The 20,491-nt window shown below is 40.7% G+C and overlaps 1 protein-coding gene across 3 annotated transcripts in view; it reads right to left on the bottom strand.

The window, feature by feature from the left end:
- Positions 1-20,491, bottom strand: part of WDFY3 (WD repeat and FYVE domain containing 3) — a 284,323-nt gene that overhangs the window by 47,512 nt on the left and 216,320 nt on the right. For all 3 annotated transcript variants that reach the window (XM_074993680.1, XM_074993682.1, XM_074993681.1), the window contains 11 exons: positions 18,462-18,539; positions 16,422-16,649; positions 13,432-13,485; positions 11,133-11,301; positions 10,109-10,272; positions 5,771-5,919; positions 5,175-5,295; positions 4,690-4,775; positions 3,405-3,485; positions 1,908-1,962; positions 1,484-1,603 (listed from right to left, as the gene is read on the bottom strand). In XM_074993680.1, the coding sequence (XP_074849781.1) occupies positions 1,484-1,603; positions 1,908-1,962; positions 3,405-3,485; positions 4,690-4,775; positions 5,175-5,295; positions 5,771-5,919; positions 10,109-10,272; positions 11,133-11,301; positions 13,432-13,485; positions 16,422-16,649; positions 18,462-18,539 (1,305 nt within the window). The remainder of the gene's footprint in view (positions 1-1,483; positions 1,604-1,907; positions 1,963-3,404; positions 3,486-4,689; positions 4,776-5,174; positions 5,296-5,770; positions 5,920-10,108; positions 10,273-11,132; positions 11,302-13,431; positions 13,486-16,421; positions 16,650-18,461; positions 18,540-20,491) is intronic.

The following is a 20,491-nucleotide window of genomic DNA, read 5'->3' as shown; positions in this document are numbered from 1 at the left end:
AGCATAGGCAGGGGATAAGTAAGGGCCGTGTGTGGGCAGGAGAGGCGCTCAGAGTGTGTGTGTGGGTTAACTGGAGGATGTGTGTAGCAGGGGGTTAGCTCAGAGTGAAAGGGGGGCATACCTAGGGGCTGTGTGAAGCCAGGAGTAACTAGGACCTCTGTCTGGGTAGGGGAGTAGCTCAGGGTGCAACTTGGGGCTGTGTGAGGCAGGGAATTAAGCTCAAGGTGAAAGGGGAGAGTAACTGGGGCTGCTTGTGGCAGTAGGTAACTAAGGGCTGTGTGCAGGGAGTAGCTGCAGGTGCAGGGAAGGAATAACTAGGGCCTGTGTGAGGCAGGGGTGGAGTAAGATGCAGGCAGAGGGTAGCTCCAGGTTCACTGAGAGAGGTAGCTAAGGGCTGTGTGCAGGCAGGAAGGGTCGCTGGGGATGGCATGTAGATAGGTGGTACCCCAAGGAGCAGGCAGGCTGGTATCTGATGGTACAGGGAGGGGATATCTATGGGCTGTGTGACGCAGGTAGTAACTGGAGGGGTAGTGGAGGTTGCAGGCAGGAGGGTAATTGGAGGCTGTATGCAAGCAGGCCAGAAACTCAGGGTGCAAGGAGGGGGTAGTGAGGGGCTGTGTGCTGGGAGGACCCCCCCCGCAGTCGCTGTTTCATGGGGGCTCTGCTAGCCATGGAGCCAGGTTCCCTGCCCTCCCCCAGGCAGCTCTTACTGACTGCGTGAGCAAAACGGGGCTGGGTGCTGAGGAGAAGTTTCAGACCTGGGAAGCAGCAAGAGTCAAGGGAATGCTCTCACTGCTGGCTCCATGGCACCAGACAGAGTAGCACCTGCTTGCGCTGCCCGGCTCCTGATTCTCACTTCCAGCCAGGCTGGGAGTGAGGAGAGAAGGCAGCTGGGGGTGTGGAGCTGCTGACTGGACTGCTCTTGAACTGCTCAGGTCTCATGGACTTGTGCCCCAAGAGGAGCATCAGGGTTTAGGGATTCAGTGCTGCAGATCCAGGCTTCAGCCTTGTCTGGGGTGCCAGGGACCAGGGCTTCAGCCCTGCTGTGGGTGCTGGGGTTCAGGTTCTAAGTTTCAGCTGTGTGGCTCCACAAACCACTGGTTGAGAATCGCTATACTCTCTCTTAAAAGCCACTGGAAAGCAGTTTAGACAACTATTGCAGAGATTTACAGGTAACACAGTTACGGCACAAAGGCACATTTGTGCCTACGCTGGTCACCAGGCCATTGTGCAAAACACTTAGGCCATGCTCCTGCAAAGATCTCTTTGGAGACAGCCCTGGCCTGTGCAGAGCCACATTAACTTCAATGGCACTCTGCACAGGGACTGGTCAGAGCCTGGAAGGTGCAAAGTGAAATTAAGATTTGCAAAACTCAGCAGGCCCCAGCTCCACCAAGGACATGTGAACGAACCATAATGTTATCAATCTTAAAAATAAGCATTTGAAAACGTCAGCATGACATAGATAAGTTTTCATATTTACCGGTGAATCATAGTCTGCAAGGATCCAGGGAAAAACAGGGTACTGCATGAGATCATTATAGGATCTGCCAGCCAGAGTGTTCAAGTGCATCAGGTACTGGAAATTACTGATTTCTCCTCTCTTAAAAAAGGATAAAAATTAACTTTTTAGTTTATTTTAGCATAATCAAACCCTTTAATAGGCAGGTCTTCACTGTGGTCAGATCTCTACTGAGATTTACTGCATGGTTCTGTCTCACACATCTAATGGTGCAAACAGTGTTGTTTCTTTCAGAATACTGCAAAGCAATTTGCTGCAGAGTATGCCAGGGTAGAGCATTTTTCAAACTACTGAACAGGAACAAATATTATTCAAATATTTCACTGCGGAAGACTATAAATTTTGGCTCTTCCAGGTATATAGGCACAGTAGAACCCTCACTTACCTCCCATCTTTGTGTCACAGATTTCTCTCCCACTAGAGTGCTAAGCAATCCAGACCTAACGGGAATAAGGATATATCAGCATATTTCTGTTCAGCAACAATACTATGGCTGCACCTTTGTATCATGGTACAAAAGTTAAAAGTATTAGAATTTGAGTAACCACATTTTAATCTGTGGAATTAAAACAGAGTACCAGTGATTTACTATTGCTACACCTTATCAATGATGTACAATGCCTACCAAATAGGCATCCACATAAATTAGTGCACAAGTATTAGCTAACATCTGAACACAGATAATTAAAATATTTAACTATGCACCTCAGCGCAAAGACATATGACTTTATAAAAGCCACATTATGAGCCACTGTTTAATATCTTGGATTAAGTTCTTTTCATGCTGCCATCTATTTCACAGTAAATTAATTCATTATTAAGTTAATTCACATAGTAGATGTAACTTTTGTAGAAAAAGTGCTGCCAACAGGATTCATAAATTAAAGCATTTCCAGTTAAGGCAATTTGTAAAATCAAGTTTTATGCGAGTTCTGCCTTTCTTTTTCTGATGATCCTGATGATCAGTAGTTCATACCTAGAACCTCCAGTCATTCTTGTTGGTTTGGCTCAAGGCAGTGCAGTTTAGCACTGAAAGTACAGAACTTCAAATAATGTTTAGAGACAGAAGGTCAGGCAGGTAATACCTTTTATTGAACCAACTGCTGCTGGTGAGAGAGAGAAGCTTTTGAGCTACACAGAGCTCTGCTTCAAGGCACTTGGAGCATCAAAACTAAATATAAGATGGAACAGATTGTTTAGCACAAGGCATTTAGCACAACTCAAGGTGAAGTGGCCAGCTGACACTTCCACAGGCAAAAACAGGAGGGTCAATAGTTCAGAGACAGTTGTAATAACCCATAAATCCCATTTCTTTATTAAGACCATGATTTTTAGTGTCTAGTAAAATTATAAATTTGAATTCCCTGTCTTTTGAAGCTGTTGTGCATGTGTCCTCTGAGCACAAGAGCTGGTGGTCAGATACAGAGCAACTGCTCTACAAAAAGTGTTCACCCACAAGTGACTGAGTGTTTTCGTCTTATAATTCTTCTGGGTGTGTTTATTGGAGAGCGTAGCGATTGTCTGGTTTTACCCCTGAGTTGCTACTGGGGCAGTCAGTGCACAGGATGAGCCACACCACCTATTGTGATAGGTATGTGAAGGACCTATGGCTATTGAAAGGTGTTTGGGGTGCATGTGAGGTATTGATCACTGTAGCAGTGGAGGTAGGTCTGCAGGATCTGTGTTATTTGTTACAACGGGATCTGGTGTTGCTTTGAGTTGGCGGATCCTCGTCTGTAGGGAGCTTGCTTCTGATGACATTACTTCACCTACCTTGCTTCTCTAATACTCTGGGACCAACACACCTGTAACAAGCACTCAAACCAACAGTTTCTTGATCTGACCTTTGGAGCAATAGATCTTGAGGAAGAGAACCACGTACCCTTGTTCTACACTGGTGTTAGGCCTCTGTCCGGACACAGATTCTGAACTGTCAGTTAAAGATGGAACCACAGCCAAAAACCTGCATTAATTAAAAGAGTAAGAGTCATTACGTTTATGTTCCACATCTACCTTTTATTTAAGAGAACCAAAACCCTGAAACACAGTTCACATGGCAACTTGATTCCAAGCAGCTATACAAATTATTTAAAAAAAAAATCAGTCTTCTGTCTACAAACAAAGTTAAATATTTTAAATCTCATATTTAATGTGTGTGGCAAGTTCGCATTTCTAGATATTAGTAGCAGATACTACCTTTCTCTCTAAGATCTCAATTATGTCAAGAGGAAGCGTGTCTCTAGCTTTGGTTGGGCTTAGCAATCTAAAATAGTTTCCCTTCTTTAAGAGAGGAGCTGGAGCCCAGGAAATATGACCAGACTGCGGACTTCTTTGGCTTTTTTCTTGTTTCCTTCTGAGAAGGATTCTAATCCTTGGCAATGCACTGGTCTACTTCTTACTGGGGGTCTCACATGATCTTCTAGCCTCTAATACATAACTAAAGAGATGATACAGGTGATCCTCTTTCTAGAGGTACCAAGGTGCAGTCATCCACTTAACCACGGACAGGATTCTTGGAGCTTTAACCTTTGCATTGGACTAGGATGGGAGATGTGAGGGAATTTTTGGCTTTAACTACACAGAGTCTGATTCGTGAGGAGATTTTGGCTTTTTGACCACCAGGTGTTCAAACAAGCTAACTTGTCCCTTTGCAAACATGTCTCCAGAGCTGTCTAGGTGCTATGGGGGGTGGGGTGGGTGTAAAAGCCTCCGTATGCCATCCAGACTCTGGCAGCCTGGGAGCAATTGTGTCAGAACTCTCTTTTTGTAATCTGTTTTCAGAGCCTAAGAAATTTCTGAAATCTGTATTGTGGCATGGTTTGCCTGTTCCTGGGCCTCAATATCCATTCTAATGTAGCTAACAGAAAATATCTTCCGATTTGTCAACCTTGATAATTTTTGAACCTCTGTGCTTTATATATAGAGTCTGCTCTGGTAGGGATCTGATCTGAAGAAGTGGGTCTGTGCCACAAAAGCTCATCACCTAATAAATTATTTTGTTAGTCTTTAAAGTGCTAAATGACTGCTTCTTTGTTTTGATAGAATACAGACTAACACAGCTATCTCTCTGTTACTAATTTCAAATATGTTTGAGACTTGTTTTGAAACAGTACTATTACTAATCAGGCTCAGTTTAAATAACTGCAATTTAAGTAATTTTGGAATACCTTGGATAGACTTTATTTCTAACTCCCTTTTGGAAAGCTAGAAGATAGTTCCGTCCATCTCCTGAGAAAACTTCAATAGCAATTGGCTGGAAAGAATGAACAGAGGAAAAATACAGGTATCAACGGATGCTACAAACAATAGGTCTAATTCATTAGTGCATCACCTCTTAGAATCAGTTGTTGCACCTTACTTATTTCTCATGAAATAAGTTTGATGATTGCAGTTTAGCCATAGTGAAAGATTGACAATGATCACATGACCTAACTTAAAAAATACCCAAGTCAGTACTTGCTGAATATAAAAAGACACACTGTCCTGTAATAAAAATTATATATATACACACACCAAAACTGTAAAACTTGAATGATAAATTTTAGGCTCTGTGTGTGTGTGAGTGAGAGAGAGTGTTTTAATTTTTAAATGATAATTTCAACAAACAACAATTCTCTCCATCCCCATCCAACTCAAACAAAATAAGAGTTACCTGTAAAAGGTATCTCCTTTTATGTACTTCTTTGATATCTTCATATGCAAAAATACTGCATGTTCTTTTGAGCTGACTTGGACCTTGTCTTGCTCCTCTAGGTATAATTGGCTCATGCATACTGTCGGTAACCAGAAGAAGGAAAAGTTAAAAATAATGATGATCAATGTTATCAAAAACTATTTTTCAATTGCATGGAGTTTGTTAAGCAAGGCAGACTAAATATGTAAATTAAAGTATTCACAGAGGAAAAACTAATCTAGCTCACTGAATAGAAGTTGAAAATTTTTACCCAAAGGTTATCTTAATTACCTTTATTCTGAACTACAGTTTTTACAGTATTTTATTAGTATAAATCATAAAACCAACAACAGTAGAACTTAAAGTATGACATCAATGCTCTGAAAACAAATAGTGTTCACAGCTATATAAATTATTCATATGTAATTCTGTTCATATTAATCTACAGTAGTGTAAGTGGGTGCAGGTCACAATGACATTCCTAAATTTTATATGGTAGTTTTCTTCTTCAGCCTCTCACAAAATATTTCTTGTCCATTAACTAAGCAAGCTCAACTGAGTATTATTCCACTCACTTTGGAGGCAGCGTCTCAATATCCCGTATTTCCCTGGTGGCTGTCATCGTAAACCCATCGATCACATAGAAGTGTTCTTTACCAAAAAGAAGGAGTCCCTCGCTGGTATCTAACCCTTGAACTCGAGCACAGCGGTACATGTGCTGAATCTGTAATGTAATCCATTGGATTAGCAAGAACAGCCTAATTTCGCTTGAGTTCAGTCTGTTGCCTTGTTGGAAGTTATGGCTTGGTCTCCCCAACAACATTTTCTTATTTGTGCTACATTTATTAAAATAAAATATATGATAGACATAGGACAAAAACAAAACTGGACTGTACTAAAACTGTACAATTCAGATGAAATGATACATGCACATAATCATAGTCTTTTCTGTCTATTGTATTCTGTATCAAAAAAAGGATAAAGGCAGGGAGTCAATAAAAGGAAAATTCACTAGGACAGAGAGTCTATCAGTAATATTACTAAAAGAGTTGTGTTCTATTTGTTTAAAAGATAAACAACAAAATGTAAATTAAAACAGAAGACGATTTTTCTCTGTTACCCCCTGGAATAAGCAAACTAAATTTGTCATCGTCTGTCAAAAGCAGCAGGAGGAATGGAATTTAACTAAGAAATGAGAGGGCAGACGCTGACAAAGGAGTAATTAAAATTCAGCAAGGCATTACAATAGGCCTTATAAAAACATGTTTTAATCTGAGATTCAGGCAGTATATGTGAAAACTGGCAAACTTTTCTAGTTTAATGCACGAATTAATTTTAATTCTACCTGACCTAAAGGCCAAGTAGTACTGGATTATGATGTTTATTTAAGAGCTACTCTTGCTACAAGAATAGCCATAGTAAGTTACATATGACTGATAAAGAGCTTCAATTATTTTCTGCTTGCTTCCCCATACACCATAAGATGAACAATATAAATTGCATAGTAGGTATACTTAAAGCCTGTATACATTTTTCTGCAATACCTCAATCTAATAGTCAAATTATCTTAATAAAGATTATTTTCTCTGTCTTTCAAGAGAAAACAGTTGTGCAATCACATAGTGAACCAGTCTGTTTCAAGAGTGGGTGCAGCATTTCCATAACCACACAATGAGGACTGGACATAAAGCTCGTGGGCTAATGGAACCTCCTGCTCCAATCAGTTACAATTTTTTTTTTAAATTTAACCATGTTAAACCACCTTTGCAGTGTAAACCAAGCAGCCCGGGAAGTTCCAGCTTGTACAGTTCAATTATTCTTGAACTAATTTATTATGTGTAGATGCAACTTTTATACAGCAGAGAATTTTTTAATTTGACTCAGAATTGGATGAAAAGATCTGACTTTCATTTGTAAAGAAAATGAACCTTTGACAATGAGAAAGGGTCTTCTTTAAAATATACTCAAAACACAAAAAATCCTAACAGTGGGATACATCCAGGTAACACTACACAAAGAATCACTCACATTTTTCACATCAACACCACCACAGTGTTCTGCAAAGCAAAATCATGCCGTACTGAATGCAAGAATCATGCAGGAGTCAATAATCTACTGCAGGTGTAAAGGGAAAACATTCCAAGTGGTGTATGAAATTAGGAGAGAGATGACTGCTAGTGAGGGTGCTGAAATGTCTTTTAGGAATATCAGTGCAGTAAGTATATGCCTTCTGTTGGGGATAAGAACAAAGTGTTTCTATTTTATGATGCTCATGATGTTCTGTTTATATGCACAAGGATCACCTGGATATGTCACAAAACTAGAGAAGATTTGTAAGGCGATACATGATACAAGACAGATTTGTGGAGAAGTCATTAGTGGTCAGTTCTCCTCATTTTAGATACAACACAAACTCTATGTACTCCTGTGTGGACTCACATCTTAGGGGCCACTCCAAAATTTTAACTCATCTCTCCCAGGCTCAGCAAGAGCATGGAAGGAAGGTTACTGATTGCTTTTTCATCCTTTTATTGAGATGCAACCTCATAAAGAGGCATAATGGGCCTCACATTTTGTTACTTGCTCGTATGCAGGTCTGACTCACACACACATTGAACTAGCACCATTTTCTGGTAAAGGTTTGCAGTTAGATAGCATAAAAGCATCTCATGTTTTAAGCAACATTCAACAACAGACATGGAAAATGCCAACAGAATACAGTAACCCCTCAAGGTACGCAAGGGTTGCATTCCATGCAATCCTCATGTACCTTGAATTTTATGTAAGTCGGGGAGGGGTTGGGGCCCTGGGAGGGAGTAGGTGGGTTAACCCTGAGGTGGGTGGGAGGTTGTCACTGAGCTGGGGTATGCAGGGGGTTGGGGCAGGAGTTGAGCCAAGCCGGGGGGTTGGAGTTGGGGTTGCGGCGGGAGCGGTGGGTCTGGGGGTTGGCGCTGGAGCCCCATGTGCCGGTGGTGTGAGCTGGAGCTGCAGGGGGTTGAGGGCACTGAATGGGGTGAACCAGGTTGTGTGGGGTTACCTGGGGGACGGGGGTAGAACCTCATGTGCCTGCAAAGGCTGACAGTTGGAGCCCTGCACACACACACACACACTGGAGGCTGACAACCCTACATGCACGCTGGCAGCTAACAGCCCAGTGCATACCGGGGAGGGTGAGTTGGGCGGGGGGGGCAGGTGGGATTGAATGGGGGTGAACTGGGGTGGGGGTGGGTTGAGCTGGCACAGGGTTAGAGCCCCTGTGCATGCTGATGGTGGCTGGCAGCCAGAGCCCCAAGTGTGAGCAGGGGGGATGTGAGCAGGGACTGCATGGGGGAGGGATTGAGCCAGGCAGGGGAGTTGAATGGGGTGGGGAGGTGTGTGCACCAGGGTGGGGTGGTTGGAGCCCCGTGTGTACGGGCAGGTGAGCTGGGGCCACTGGGGAGTTCAGCTGGGCATGGGAGGAGTTGAACAGCAGTGCACTGGGGCAGGGTGCTTGAGCGGGGGTGGTCTGGAGCCGTGTGTGTGCTGAGCCAGCCACATGTGGGGCAGTGAGCTGGGATCGCAAGAGGGTTGGGGCCCAGCTGTGTGGGGTTGAGGCTCGGGGGTTAGAGCAAGGTCTGTGGAGGTTGGAGGGAGCTCTAGGTGTGCAGCTGGAGCTCCCCGCTGGGGTAGGTGAGCTGGGGCGGCGAGCTGGGGCCACGGGGGCAGGCTTGAGCTGGCAGATGGTGCCTAGAGCTGCTCTGGGAAGGCAGGGGGAAGTGGCTCCCAGCCTGCCTAGCTACCTGCAGCTGCAAGAAGCTAGGCAGGCTGAGAGCTCAGCAGCTCCACACTGTGCGAACATGAAGTCGTGTAAAGTGAGGGCTTACTGTACGAACTGGGGGTCAACCGCGTAAGAGCGGGGTCACACACTCTGGATTTGCGTACTCTGAGAACTTACTGTATAATCAAAATGAAACAAGCCAAATGTCAAGGCTTGGACATATTTTTTCAGTATTAAAACAAATTAGTCACTGTGTAAACATACACTCATGAAGTTATTAAGGTGTTTACAGGAAAATATTTTTATGCAATCAGTACCATAACTAATTTACTGCAACAAAACACACAAACTAATCAGATATGCTGTGATCACAAAGTGCAAGTTAAAAAGATGTTTGTTTTTCAAATACTGGGAGCATTTACATATATGTCCACACTGAGCTAATTGTTCATAGTTTCCACGAAAAACGTTTGAATTATAATCCATCAATGTGACACACTCATCCTTGATTACATGATTATTCAGGAGTTCTCATCAGACGGACAAAGTTTGGAAGCCAAAGCTATCATAGAGCCACCTTTTAATGTTTGCAAGAATAATTTTAATGATTTAAAATTTTAGGCTGGCATAAAATGAACCTGAGTGTAAATCAAGATTGTTGTACTAATATTTTTACATTTGCTGTGTATCATTTTTGGTAAATAATGCTTATTTAGCACATTATTTAAGTATCCTAAGCATGAGATAGCTTGCATTTTTGGTTTTATGACTGATAACTCTCTCATGGTAGGTACTGACACCTGGATGCTTTAGCCAACTGCTCTTAATTTAACAGGAAGGGGACTGGAGGCAGAATGACCCATCCTCGGCTAAGAATGTACATCTTGTTGCCAATCAGAACCCGTATTTGGTGACCATTTGGCATAGTGGAAGACCTGCTTGTTCTCTAGGACTGATATTGGGAGGAGGGGTTTATCGGAAATATGTGGCGAATGAAAGGGTGGAATAAGGGATGTCTGGGTGGTTCATAAATTCTCCTTTTCACATGTACAATCAGGATTTGTATTTTTAAATATTCACACCTGCAGAAAGCAGAGAAAGGCACGAAGTAGAAATCAAGATAAAGTGGATGATAAGTATTTCTGAATTACTGTACCTTCTCGCCTTCTTCAAGCAGTCGAAGCAAAGTTGTATTATCAGTCTTTTCTTCTTCATCTATAGAACTACCCTCTGCTAGTTGATCCTGCAGTTGCTCCTGGTTCTCCTCATCCCCTCCATCAGGTGCAGATCGAGATCGCTTCAGAGGAGGCTTTACCAGACCTACACAGTAATCAGAGAGACAATCAGTGTATTCACAAACACTGGAAAGCAGGGGAGAATATGGATGTGGTACTAGTTGATACAGTACCAGTGTCCCCTCACAGTTGGCCATGACACCCCAACTTGCTCGCCACTGTTACTGCTTTTTCACTGTGCTTTTGTTTTTACCTGCCCTGTTCTAGGTGAGCATCTTGGCATCTCTACGATTTCAAATGGACTCTAGTGCTGTGTGCACATGTGGTGAGGGGATGAGGTGAGGTTCTGGGCAGCTATGACAGAGAACCTGAAAGCCTATAAACCAGATGAGACATGCAGGATGGGAAAGGAGTTCTTAAAACCTTAAAAGCCAAACTATTAAACTAGCATACTGGACACTATTTTTGCTTTTTTTCCCCTGTTTTGTGAAGTGCGCTGCAGTTGTGTGTTTCACTTAACATCTCTGTAACTTCCTGATTTCAACCCAATTAAGCAGAACTTTTAGATCAAGGGACTTGATAATGACAAACTAACGTCTCCACCAACTCTAATAAATTCTGTGAATGTAAAGGATATTTCCCAAGAATAAATGTTTATCCATTTCTTTTTCAGTTATTTTAAAATCAGCTCTCTCTGTGTGTGTGTGTGTGGGGGGGGTCTGGCTGATCACAGTAGTAGCTGACACATTTAATAAAAAGATATGAAGCTCAAAACTAGCTGCAGTTGTGGCATTAAAATGAGGACCTACAGGTCCTGTATATTTAATTTATACAGCACTGGTAATTTGAAGAAATCAAGATTCATTCAGGTAGAAGCAAGTTTTAAAAACTTAAACTTGGCACCAAATAGGTTATTTCAAAAGGCAGACAGAACAATGAACTTACCTTTAACTCGTGCAATAGTGTCTTCGCCATGTTCTGGCTCCTGCTGAGTGGCCTCGCCTTCTGAACTCTCTTCTATGGTATCTTGAAAAACAGCAGCATTTCCAGAAGCCAGGCGCATGTAGTATTCCTTGCTGTCATAGCTTATAGCTCTTCGATAACGAGTAGGTTTCTTAGAAGTAAATGAATTAGATATTTATCAAGTCAACTTACTAATAATTTAAGTAATTTTTTTTCTAAGATGTATAGCTACAGGTGCATATTAAATCAGAAAATAGCCAGGGAGATCTTTTTAAGACTCAGAAACAGGTAACTAAGGTTTAACGAATATTCTGAAAATTTGTGGTGGCAGAACTGTGGCCTAAGATGTTCATCTTAAATTTAAACTCACTTACAGTCTATGTCCTTGTGAGAACTACTGCAAATTGTCTCAAGAAAATCCAGCTCCAAAAGAAAGTATGGCTACACATATATGTTACGCAAGCTTCTTTTGGAGATTAATTCTTGAGTTAAACATCTGATTACAGTGACTTTACAATAATTTGAAGTATTGGCAACAACCAAATCAGGACAGTAAATGTGCTAGGGTGAGAACAGAAATAAAGTTTAGATTAAAAAGAGATAAGGATGAAATGAGCAATGTGCCTCTTTCTGAAGTGAAATAATGAACTAATTTATGTGGATAGGGAGAAGTTACACTGGACTTTCTAGTGAAAAATTTTCTTCCTTGGGGAGTACCTGTAAAAACCAAGTCTGGAATTAAGTCTGGAACTTTAAATAAATCTTTATTTGATAACTTTTTCCATTAAACAAATAAGAGTACCTGTCCATTCTAGAACTATTTGCATAAATATAGCATGATACTATACACTACCATCTGCCAATCAAATGTGTGTACGTATTCCTTCATGCACTCCTTTGTATTAATTACTGGAAATACAAAGAAGTGGTTTTCAATGAGTCTTCATGTAATTCACCTACTGATAACGGGCACTAACAACTCATGCAGACAAAAAAGGACAGCTATGAACAGATGTGCTAACATATTAAAATACGCACGCTACTAATATGGAAATTTCCCAACTAATACTATCTACTCCAAAATATAAAGATGTAAGTTATCTAATTAGAGTTGGTGACTTCTGCAGGAAAACAGCAGCAAATTGTGTGTCATGGTGTTTTAGCAATAGATAACTGGATTATGGCAACAATATCGTCTATCTGTGGTCAATCATAAATCAGTGAAAACCTCTGTATAAAACATGATTTAATTCCTAAGTGGACTTTGTTAGGAAGCTGTTCAGTCACAGCAATGATGATCAAACTGGAAAATATTGGCTACAATGACAGTATTAATTGCTACAGTATTTTTATGGAAATAAACATTGAACAACCTATAGAGGGGAAAAAATATAACCATCTCCTCAATAGGACTAAACGTAAAAATGACAGAAAGGATAATTATCATTATATACATCATTACATTTAATTACTTCATAACTATTTTCATTTTATACAGTTGAGCTTAACAATGTGTCTAAATAAAAAGGAGTGAATGAATCCCACATATCATACTTAGTGATGGGCAAGACTGCATACAATTGCATATATATTTACACTTTCATATGGAATGGCCAGTGATATGTAAATTTCTAATTATTTTGTGATACATTAGATATCTTGACACATGATACCAGTTCATTACCTCATACCTCTTATTTTCCAGTGACAAGCTACGGAAAGAGAGGATTTGGGGAAAAGGGGGAAATCAAAATTTGGTTTAGATTTCCACAATAACAAAATGGTTACAGTCCCACTCTTTCAATACCTTTTTAAGAGGGAACACTTTGTAGACCCTGTCAGTAGCACAAGAAACTTATGAAATACAGTGGGGAAAGTCACGTTTGAAAAGTAAAAAAATAATCAATGAGCAAAGAAATATATTTTAATAGTGGTGTGCATTTTCCTAAGTGACACAAAATTACCATGTTGCCCATTACTAAACATGTTTCATAGTCCATTAGTTCAGATCCCAAGCCAGTGAAAACAGTGAGAGTACAGCTCAATACAGCCTGTTAGTGTGAAGCAACAGAGACAAGAGCTACAGAACCTTCTATGCATGAAGACTGAAGAAGACATAGCAACATCTTCTAGGTGTGAATATTGGAAACCTTTAATTCTGAAAATATTTACTGAGAGAACAATGTTGAAAGCCAATCGTAGAAGCCTTGTTAAGTTTGCCTAGCATGCAGGGAAACATTTGTATTTGATATTCCTTCATTGGGTAATTTTATTTCTTTACCTTTTGAAGCATGGTATCATCAGGTGTCTCGGGAGGTTTACTTGAGAAGTCAGACTGAAAACAGGGCATTAAGTATAAACATATCAGAAAAATCACTTTTGGGAAGGAATCACGATGGTATGGTCTCTTCTTTCTGTGTTCATGTAATTGCAACTGGGGCTACATCTACACTAACAGATAAATTCTATTTTAAAATACCGGGTTTTATAAATTCAATTTTGAGTAACCTCACTTCCCCACGAAGTCCACACAAAATCAAGTTAGTACTGCTACACTGAATGGCCAAACAATAACTGCTGCAGCAGTGCATTGTGGGAACCCATCCCACAGTTCCCTCAGCCCCGCATTCTGCATCCTCCCCCCAGGCCCTGCCATAATCCTGCCGCTGGCAGCATTCACCCTGCTGCCTGGTCCTTGCAGCTTGGGGGAGCCAGTAAACTGACCAGCGCTGCTGCACCTGGCTGGCTGGAGCTGGAAGCCACGTACAGCAGCACCAGTAAGTTTCCTGGCTCCCTGCCACTCACAGGAGGGGAGAAACTGATCAGTGCTGCTGCACTGGTCAGTTTCCTGGCTCCTGTGAGTGGTAGGAAGCTGGGAGCCAGGAGCAACAGTGCCAGTCAGCCTCTGGAGGCTAACGAATTTAATTCAAAGACATGGAGCTTCCACACCAGCCTTTATCCAAACTTTTAAATTCGAACTTGATGCTACACTCAGACAGTTTCAACAATGTTATGATATTGATATTAGTGCTCCCTAAATCAAGCTAATGGTATTTACAGTGAAGACAGTCACTTGGTACAATCAAGCTAACTGTCTTAAATTCAAATTTATCTGGCAGTGTAGATTTAGACTAAGAGTGAAATACACTCACTATTTAAACTAGCTTAGTGTGGTTAGAACTTCACAATATTAGTTGGTTTAAAATAATTCATAATTCATAAAAAAAATGACCAACCAACCAACCAAAAAAACCCACCTTAAATACTCATTTCTATATGACTGGGATTTTCTCAAGAAAACAGAAACTTAGGGCATACGTATTTCTACCAATTGTCTTCATGTGCATTAGTATATTTGTGTGCGCAAGTCAGGTGTGCACACTAATCTAGGTTAGAGGGCCTCCATCCTGATGTATATTTATGGCATGATACCCATTTTGCTCAGAATTACTGATAAACTACCATTCTCTGCAAAATCTCTTGAGTAATTCACAGTGCTGTAACAAATCCCAGAGGACCCTGGTGCAGTAATAGATTGAGGAGCCCCCCTCCCAACACTCAGCTCTAAGATTTTGATTACATCCAACACCCTGGTCCACAGAATACCCCACTTGCCCAACTATCCCACCTCCCTGCACAGCAGTGACTCAGGCCCCAGACCCTCACTCACCGGTCTGGGAACTTCATGGCAACTCACTGGCACACTACCCTACAAAGCTCAGCATTTTGCTCCCATCCGGGGCTTGAGATGGCCAGTTGCATTCCCAGCAGCTCTGCTTGCATCTCTCATCCCACACTTCCATGACAAGAGCTAGATTTAAATGACCAGTGGCATTGCAAATTGACGTATAGGGTTGCTGCACCACTCAAATTTGTTCTGGCCAGGTTCCAACACCATTCAAAATATGGCTCAGCTGTCCCTATTGTGAGAGAGGGGGTCAAACCAGAATGGTACTGCAACCCCTGCACATCTGTTCATACTACTACTCAAATTTGGCCTAGCTGCCCTCTGTTGTAAGGAGTGATGGTAAGAACAAATTTGAGTGAGTGGCACTGAAATCCCCTGCACCAGGTGAGAGGCCAGGAATACTGCCCCCTCTTGTTTGACCCCAGTTTGACCTCACCACTTGTACGTTTTTAGCTGTGTCTTGTACTTTAATATGCATAAAAACTTTAAGAACCAATTCCCCATGCACTGTTTTGAAACTATACCACTAAAAGGCATTAATACTGCTTATCATTTGTTCCCAGCACACTTAAACTACTTTTTATTGTCCTTATTTCTGAAGACAACAGATTATTCTTTGTGTCCCTTTCTTTCTGTTATCAATTTTCTACAATTCTTAGCTCCTAATTGTCTTACTGCTACCAATTTTCCCCTTTATGTTAAATTTATACTTATTTTAAATTGGTTCTTTCACTAGCCTTCTAAGACTGGATTTTTAAGCCTTCTTTTTAATTTTGAAATTGTGGCCTTTTAAGAGGCTGGTAAAATCATCCTAAAGCATTTCCAATTAAGTGATATTTTTTGTTTCGTCTCAACCAATTTGGTTAAATTGTATCCAGTTTTTTGAAACTGGCCTTTTAAAAGCACCCAACATGTATATATGTTGCTGGTTGTGACGTCACATTTAGGATGTGTGATAATAAAGTCATGGTCACTTGCACCTAAGTAACCATAACTTTTTATTTCTGTTATTACTTCCTCTTCACCTGTCAAGAGGTATAAGGTAGAATTCTCCAAAGTGGAAGCAACATTTTTTGAGCTAGGAATTTATCATCTATAATTTTAGGAATTACACACGTCTTAATACTGGCAGCAGCAGATCTCCAGTATAACCGTTTTGCTGCTACACAGTACAGACAGATGCTCAAGAAGCCTGTCAGCCTGTTCTCTAGCATCACTAGTGGTCTCTAGCAGACACCTAATAGTGCCCCTAGTTGTGCTTTATCGGTTTGAACATTAATCCATAAACATTAAAGGTAATTTGCTTCCGAGCTGTTACTGACTAGGAAATACATGTAATCTTATTTTTGACTCTTAGTGCCCTTTCACTCCCTTTCACCCACTTGATCTCTCCTATGTAGGTTACGGCCAGGATTTTTAATCGGTCCAGTCATGCTAATCTTCTCACCAATTTCAGTAATATCAGCTAGACTGAATTTGTACACTGTGGTGAGCTTTTTTAAGAAAAAAAACAAACACACACTGTACTTCAGAATAATAAGGCTTAACAACTATTGCAAACCCTCAACTACTATTACACTTACCAGAAGATTTGTCTCTTGTTCAGTTTCTGGTATGTAAGGGTACTGAATATAAAACATGTCATTTCGTACCATCTTCTTCCTCATTCTGCAGGGCCCCTCTGTCATCTCCAGCATACATTTATCCAAATGGGAGCCAATGGGAGGACCCCACAAACCTCGCTCCCTTAATAGTTCATACTCCGTTTGAGACCATTCTTCTGTCACGTACTTTAATGCATTCTGCTGACGCTATAAATACAAAGGTTTACAGGTTAACAGCCCAGGTAAAGCAACATTACAAAAGTGTCTCTGGTTTCAAAGGAATGTTCGTAGCTAAACTGTATAACACTATATAGTTAATAGAGAGGTTGCTTTGACTTTATAGCAGCACCTCAAAACCAACTGCATGTCTAGCAAGGATTTATCATGGTCAATGCTTATAGTGCATTTTTTGTAAGTGACAAAAGAGCTAGCTTCTTTCTTTTTTTAAATTATAGCTACTTGTATGTTTATCATTTATAAGATACATAGCATTAATGCAAGTACTCTGGAAATTTCAATGAAGAAATTAATTCTATTTTGGATCCTTTTCTGATTATCCATACTTAGACATAATGTCAATATTAATAAACTACTAGTGCTCTATTAATAGCTGTTTCCAACTGGTGGTTCCTCTGGGAAGCTGATTTTTCTGATTTAGAGCATGCTGCTCAGCAAGTGATTGTAACCATAAATGTGATTTGCTGGATGCCTGGAAGAAAATGTTAGGTTCTGTGATTGCATTTCAGCAGGAACAGATTTGACAAAGTGCTGCTACTTTCTATAAATGCCAAGATTAGAAACAACCAGTGCTTTAGAAGATGAGAAGCTGGTACTCAGCTGCTCCCAGCCAGGGGGGAGGGGTAGGCTGCTGGGGGGGTCCCCATTTTCTGGCCAGAGCTCCTGTGGCTGGTGCTGCCATCCAGGGCTCTGGGCTCCAGCCAGCTCCCCACTGGGGAAGGTCCCCTGAAATCTGGTTGGGGATCCAACAGCTGAGGCACCAGTACACTTTACTGGCATGTACTGGCACAAAAAAGCACCGATAATAAGAAGTGATCTTGTTTCTGTTATAAAAAGGAGTACTGTATGTGTGGAACATTACTATGGCTACAAGTGTGCAGGAACATTAGAATGGAATACTTTACTCCAAATCTCATAAGAATATTTCTAATATTGGAGAAATATATTTGGAAATCTGCTCTAAATCATGCATGATTCCCTCTGAATATTACTTTGCTTGTGGGATTGCTAGTCTGGAAACCCTAAGACTTATTTCAAAGACAATTATAAACCACCTTTCAGTTGGAGTATGATGGGATATTAGTTTTGAAGGAAGGAATGCAGGAATTCCATGGATGATTTATGACCATTTAACTAAAGTAGACATCCTTACTATGGATTATTTCATTTTGTAAAGCATCTAGATATAATTTGCAATTTCATCCTCCCATCTGATGCACTGAATATTATTACAAACATTAAAGTAAAAACTGTAAACACTAATACAATCAATCAGCAATATTTACCCACCCGCTGCATTCACAGATGTGGTCCCCTGTCCAAATAACCCTTTTCCACAAGTACCAACATTGCCATGCTTGAGTTAGATGATTTATATAAATAAGTCAATGGACAGAAAACAATTTTCAAAGTGTGCCTTCCATTTATTCAGTTACATGAAAAGAGCAGCAACTGCTGCACCAAAGAGAGATGTATTGTTTTTTAAATTGGGTGTAAAAACCATGCTCATAATCAGCCAGTGATTCAGATGATAGGACACCAGATTGGGAATCAGGAGGCTAGTCACAGATCTGCTGTTGACCTGCTGGGTGACCTCAGGCAAGTTGCTTTAGCTCTCTGTACTTCCATTCTCTCTCCCTAACCTTGCCTGTCTTACCTGTTCTAACTGTAAGCTCTTTAGAACATGGACTCTTTTATTCTGTCTTTGTGCAGCATAACAGAAATATAAGATAGGTTTACTAAACTGCCTACACTAATTCTAGCTAATTCCCTGGACCTTACCTCTTGATACTCTTTATATTGCATGTCTACCAAGTCCCGAACCACTGCAATGTGAGTGAACATCCATTGGGAAATTTCCTAATCATAAACAAGAGAGAACATACAGAAAGTAATTTTAAAAAGCTGTATTGTTACTGCAAAGTATATAAATAAAACCTCAACTCTCACAGAGAACAACTTCTTCTTAAAAACATCTTAAAGTGATTTCAGACTAATCAATACAACCATATTCTTATGGTTCAGTTTACTTTAGAAAATATATCATAAGTGCACACATGCTGGTGTTACTTAACAGAGACCTGCAAATACTTTGAAAACATATCAGAAATATGTCAAATATCAAAGGGCAAGGGACATTCAATAAATAAGAGATTTAAAACTTGAGTTAATTTAAAAATAAAAAAGGTAGCTCTTGTGAATGGTGCCTGGTTTGCAGACCATGGAGACTGAAGACCTCTGTGTTCTTTGGCTTCCTGACAACTTGCAACTTCACCCTGCTCTGTTCTTGGTCCCCATTCCAATATACAGCCCCAGTGAAAATATCTGTGATTTTTTTTCCTGGTATGGAGATTTGTCCACCAGGAAAAGGACTATCCCACCAATTCATTTTCTCAGCCCACATTTAAATGGTTGCATTTTTAAAAAATTAAGGAGAATGGTTAGTATTAATAAAAGAGTTAAAGTGATTCAAACATTAGACAGAGCTTGTGGGTGGACAATACTTGCAGTTGCTCTGTCTTTTGTTAGACCAAACAGGTTTTTCCACTTCTCCTCTTGATGTAGCAACACATAGTTGCGGATGTCCAAAGCAATCTGTGCTCTCTTACCCACACCCACCAGCGGCAGGGGACAGCCTTACCCATTTACGAAGGGCCTAGGTTTAGTTTCATTTTTGCAGGTTTTGAGTTTGGGAGGTGAGAGCACAGGTGAACAGTCCAGGGAGTCACTGTTTAGCTCCCAATTTCTACAAAATTGCTGAGGAGTCTAAGAGATGGCTCAGGTAGCACCAGCTATATAGACACCAATGGTTAGCATCAGAAAACCAGCCTGGTGACAGCAACCTGAAGACAGCCAATAACTCCACAAGACTCTGGACCAAGGAGCCAGGAGAAGATCCTGTTACTTCCAGGGGTGAAAACATTCTAAGGGAGACCCTTATATGCAGTCTTTTCCCAGCCAAAATATGCTTGCAGTGAACCATCTTCCTGGGAAGGTGCTGGAGAGCGAGCTGGGAGCAGGGGTATACTTGTGACTATTTGGAGGTGGGAAATTAGTTACACTGTCGATGTTGTAGCTCTTTAGTTACACTTCACCCTTTCCTGCTCTAGAAACTTGTATTTCCCGTATTCCTGGCACAACCAAATTTTATGTTGCTTTAAATTATAAGATAAAGTTGTATATCAAATTTGGTGGGCCTAGTTCTTACTGTTTAGGAAGAGTTCTTGATCAGAAACTCTCTCTAAAACACATGGTAGATAAAAAACCAGCAACAATATTGTGTTGTTTTGTAAAATTACCATCTTTTTATATATTATCTGGTTGAGGTGCTTCATATCACAATTTTACTGTGATGTATAAAGGAGGATATAATCTTCTATTGTATTTATATTTTATTGTAAAGCAAATACTGCAGAACAGCAGGAGACTTTTTAAAGCTGTCAGAGACTTTCCTAAACCACGCAGAACTGTTAAAAACTCAACCACCTCTCTTCAGTGGGTTGGCTCCACTTTACCACCGTTGGATTTTGTAAATTGGCATGATGTAACATTACCAGTGTAGGTCTCAATCTATCCAAATCCTCAAGCACAGGTGTAAAAGTACATGAGCAGTTCCACTTAATTCGGTGGAAATGGGTGCTTCTTACCATGCTTGCTAGCGTACCTTATGGAGCAGGGATGAACAAATCTGGGTATCCAGAAAGAGGTTTTCCTCCTCTATCCCTCAGTACTTGGGGCATTTACTGCATGTATTAAACTGAGAAATTACAGTATTTTTCTCCCAATTATTTGCAGGCCACCTTTAATAATGC

This window comes from Carettochelys insculpta, chromosome 4 (assembly GCF_033958435.1).
Source record: "Carettochelys insculpta isolate YL-2023 chromosome 4, ASM3395843v1, whole genome shotgun sequence".
Lineage (NCBI taxonomy): Eukaryota > Metazoa > Chordata > Testudines > Carettochelyidae > Carettochelys > Carettochelys insculpta.
This window is presented reverse-complemented; position numbering and strand designations above follow the sequence as displayed.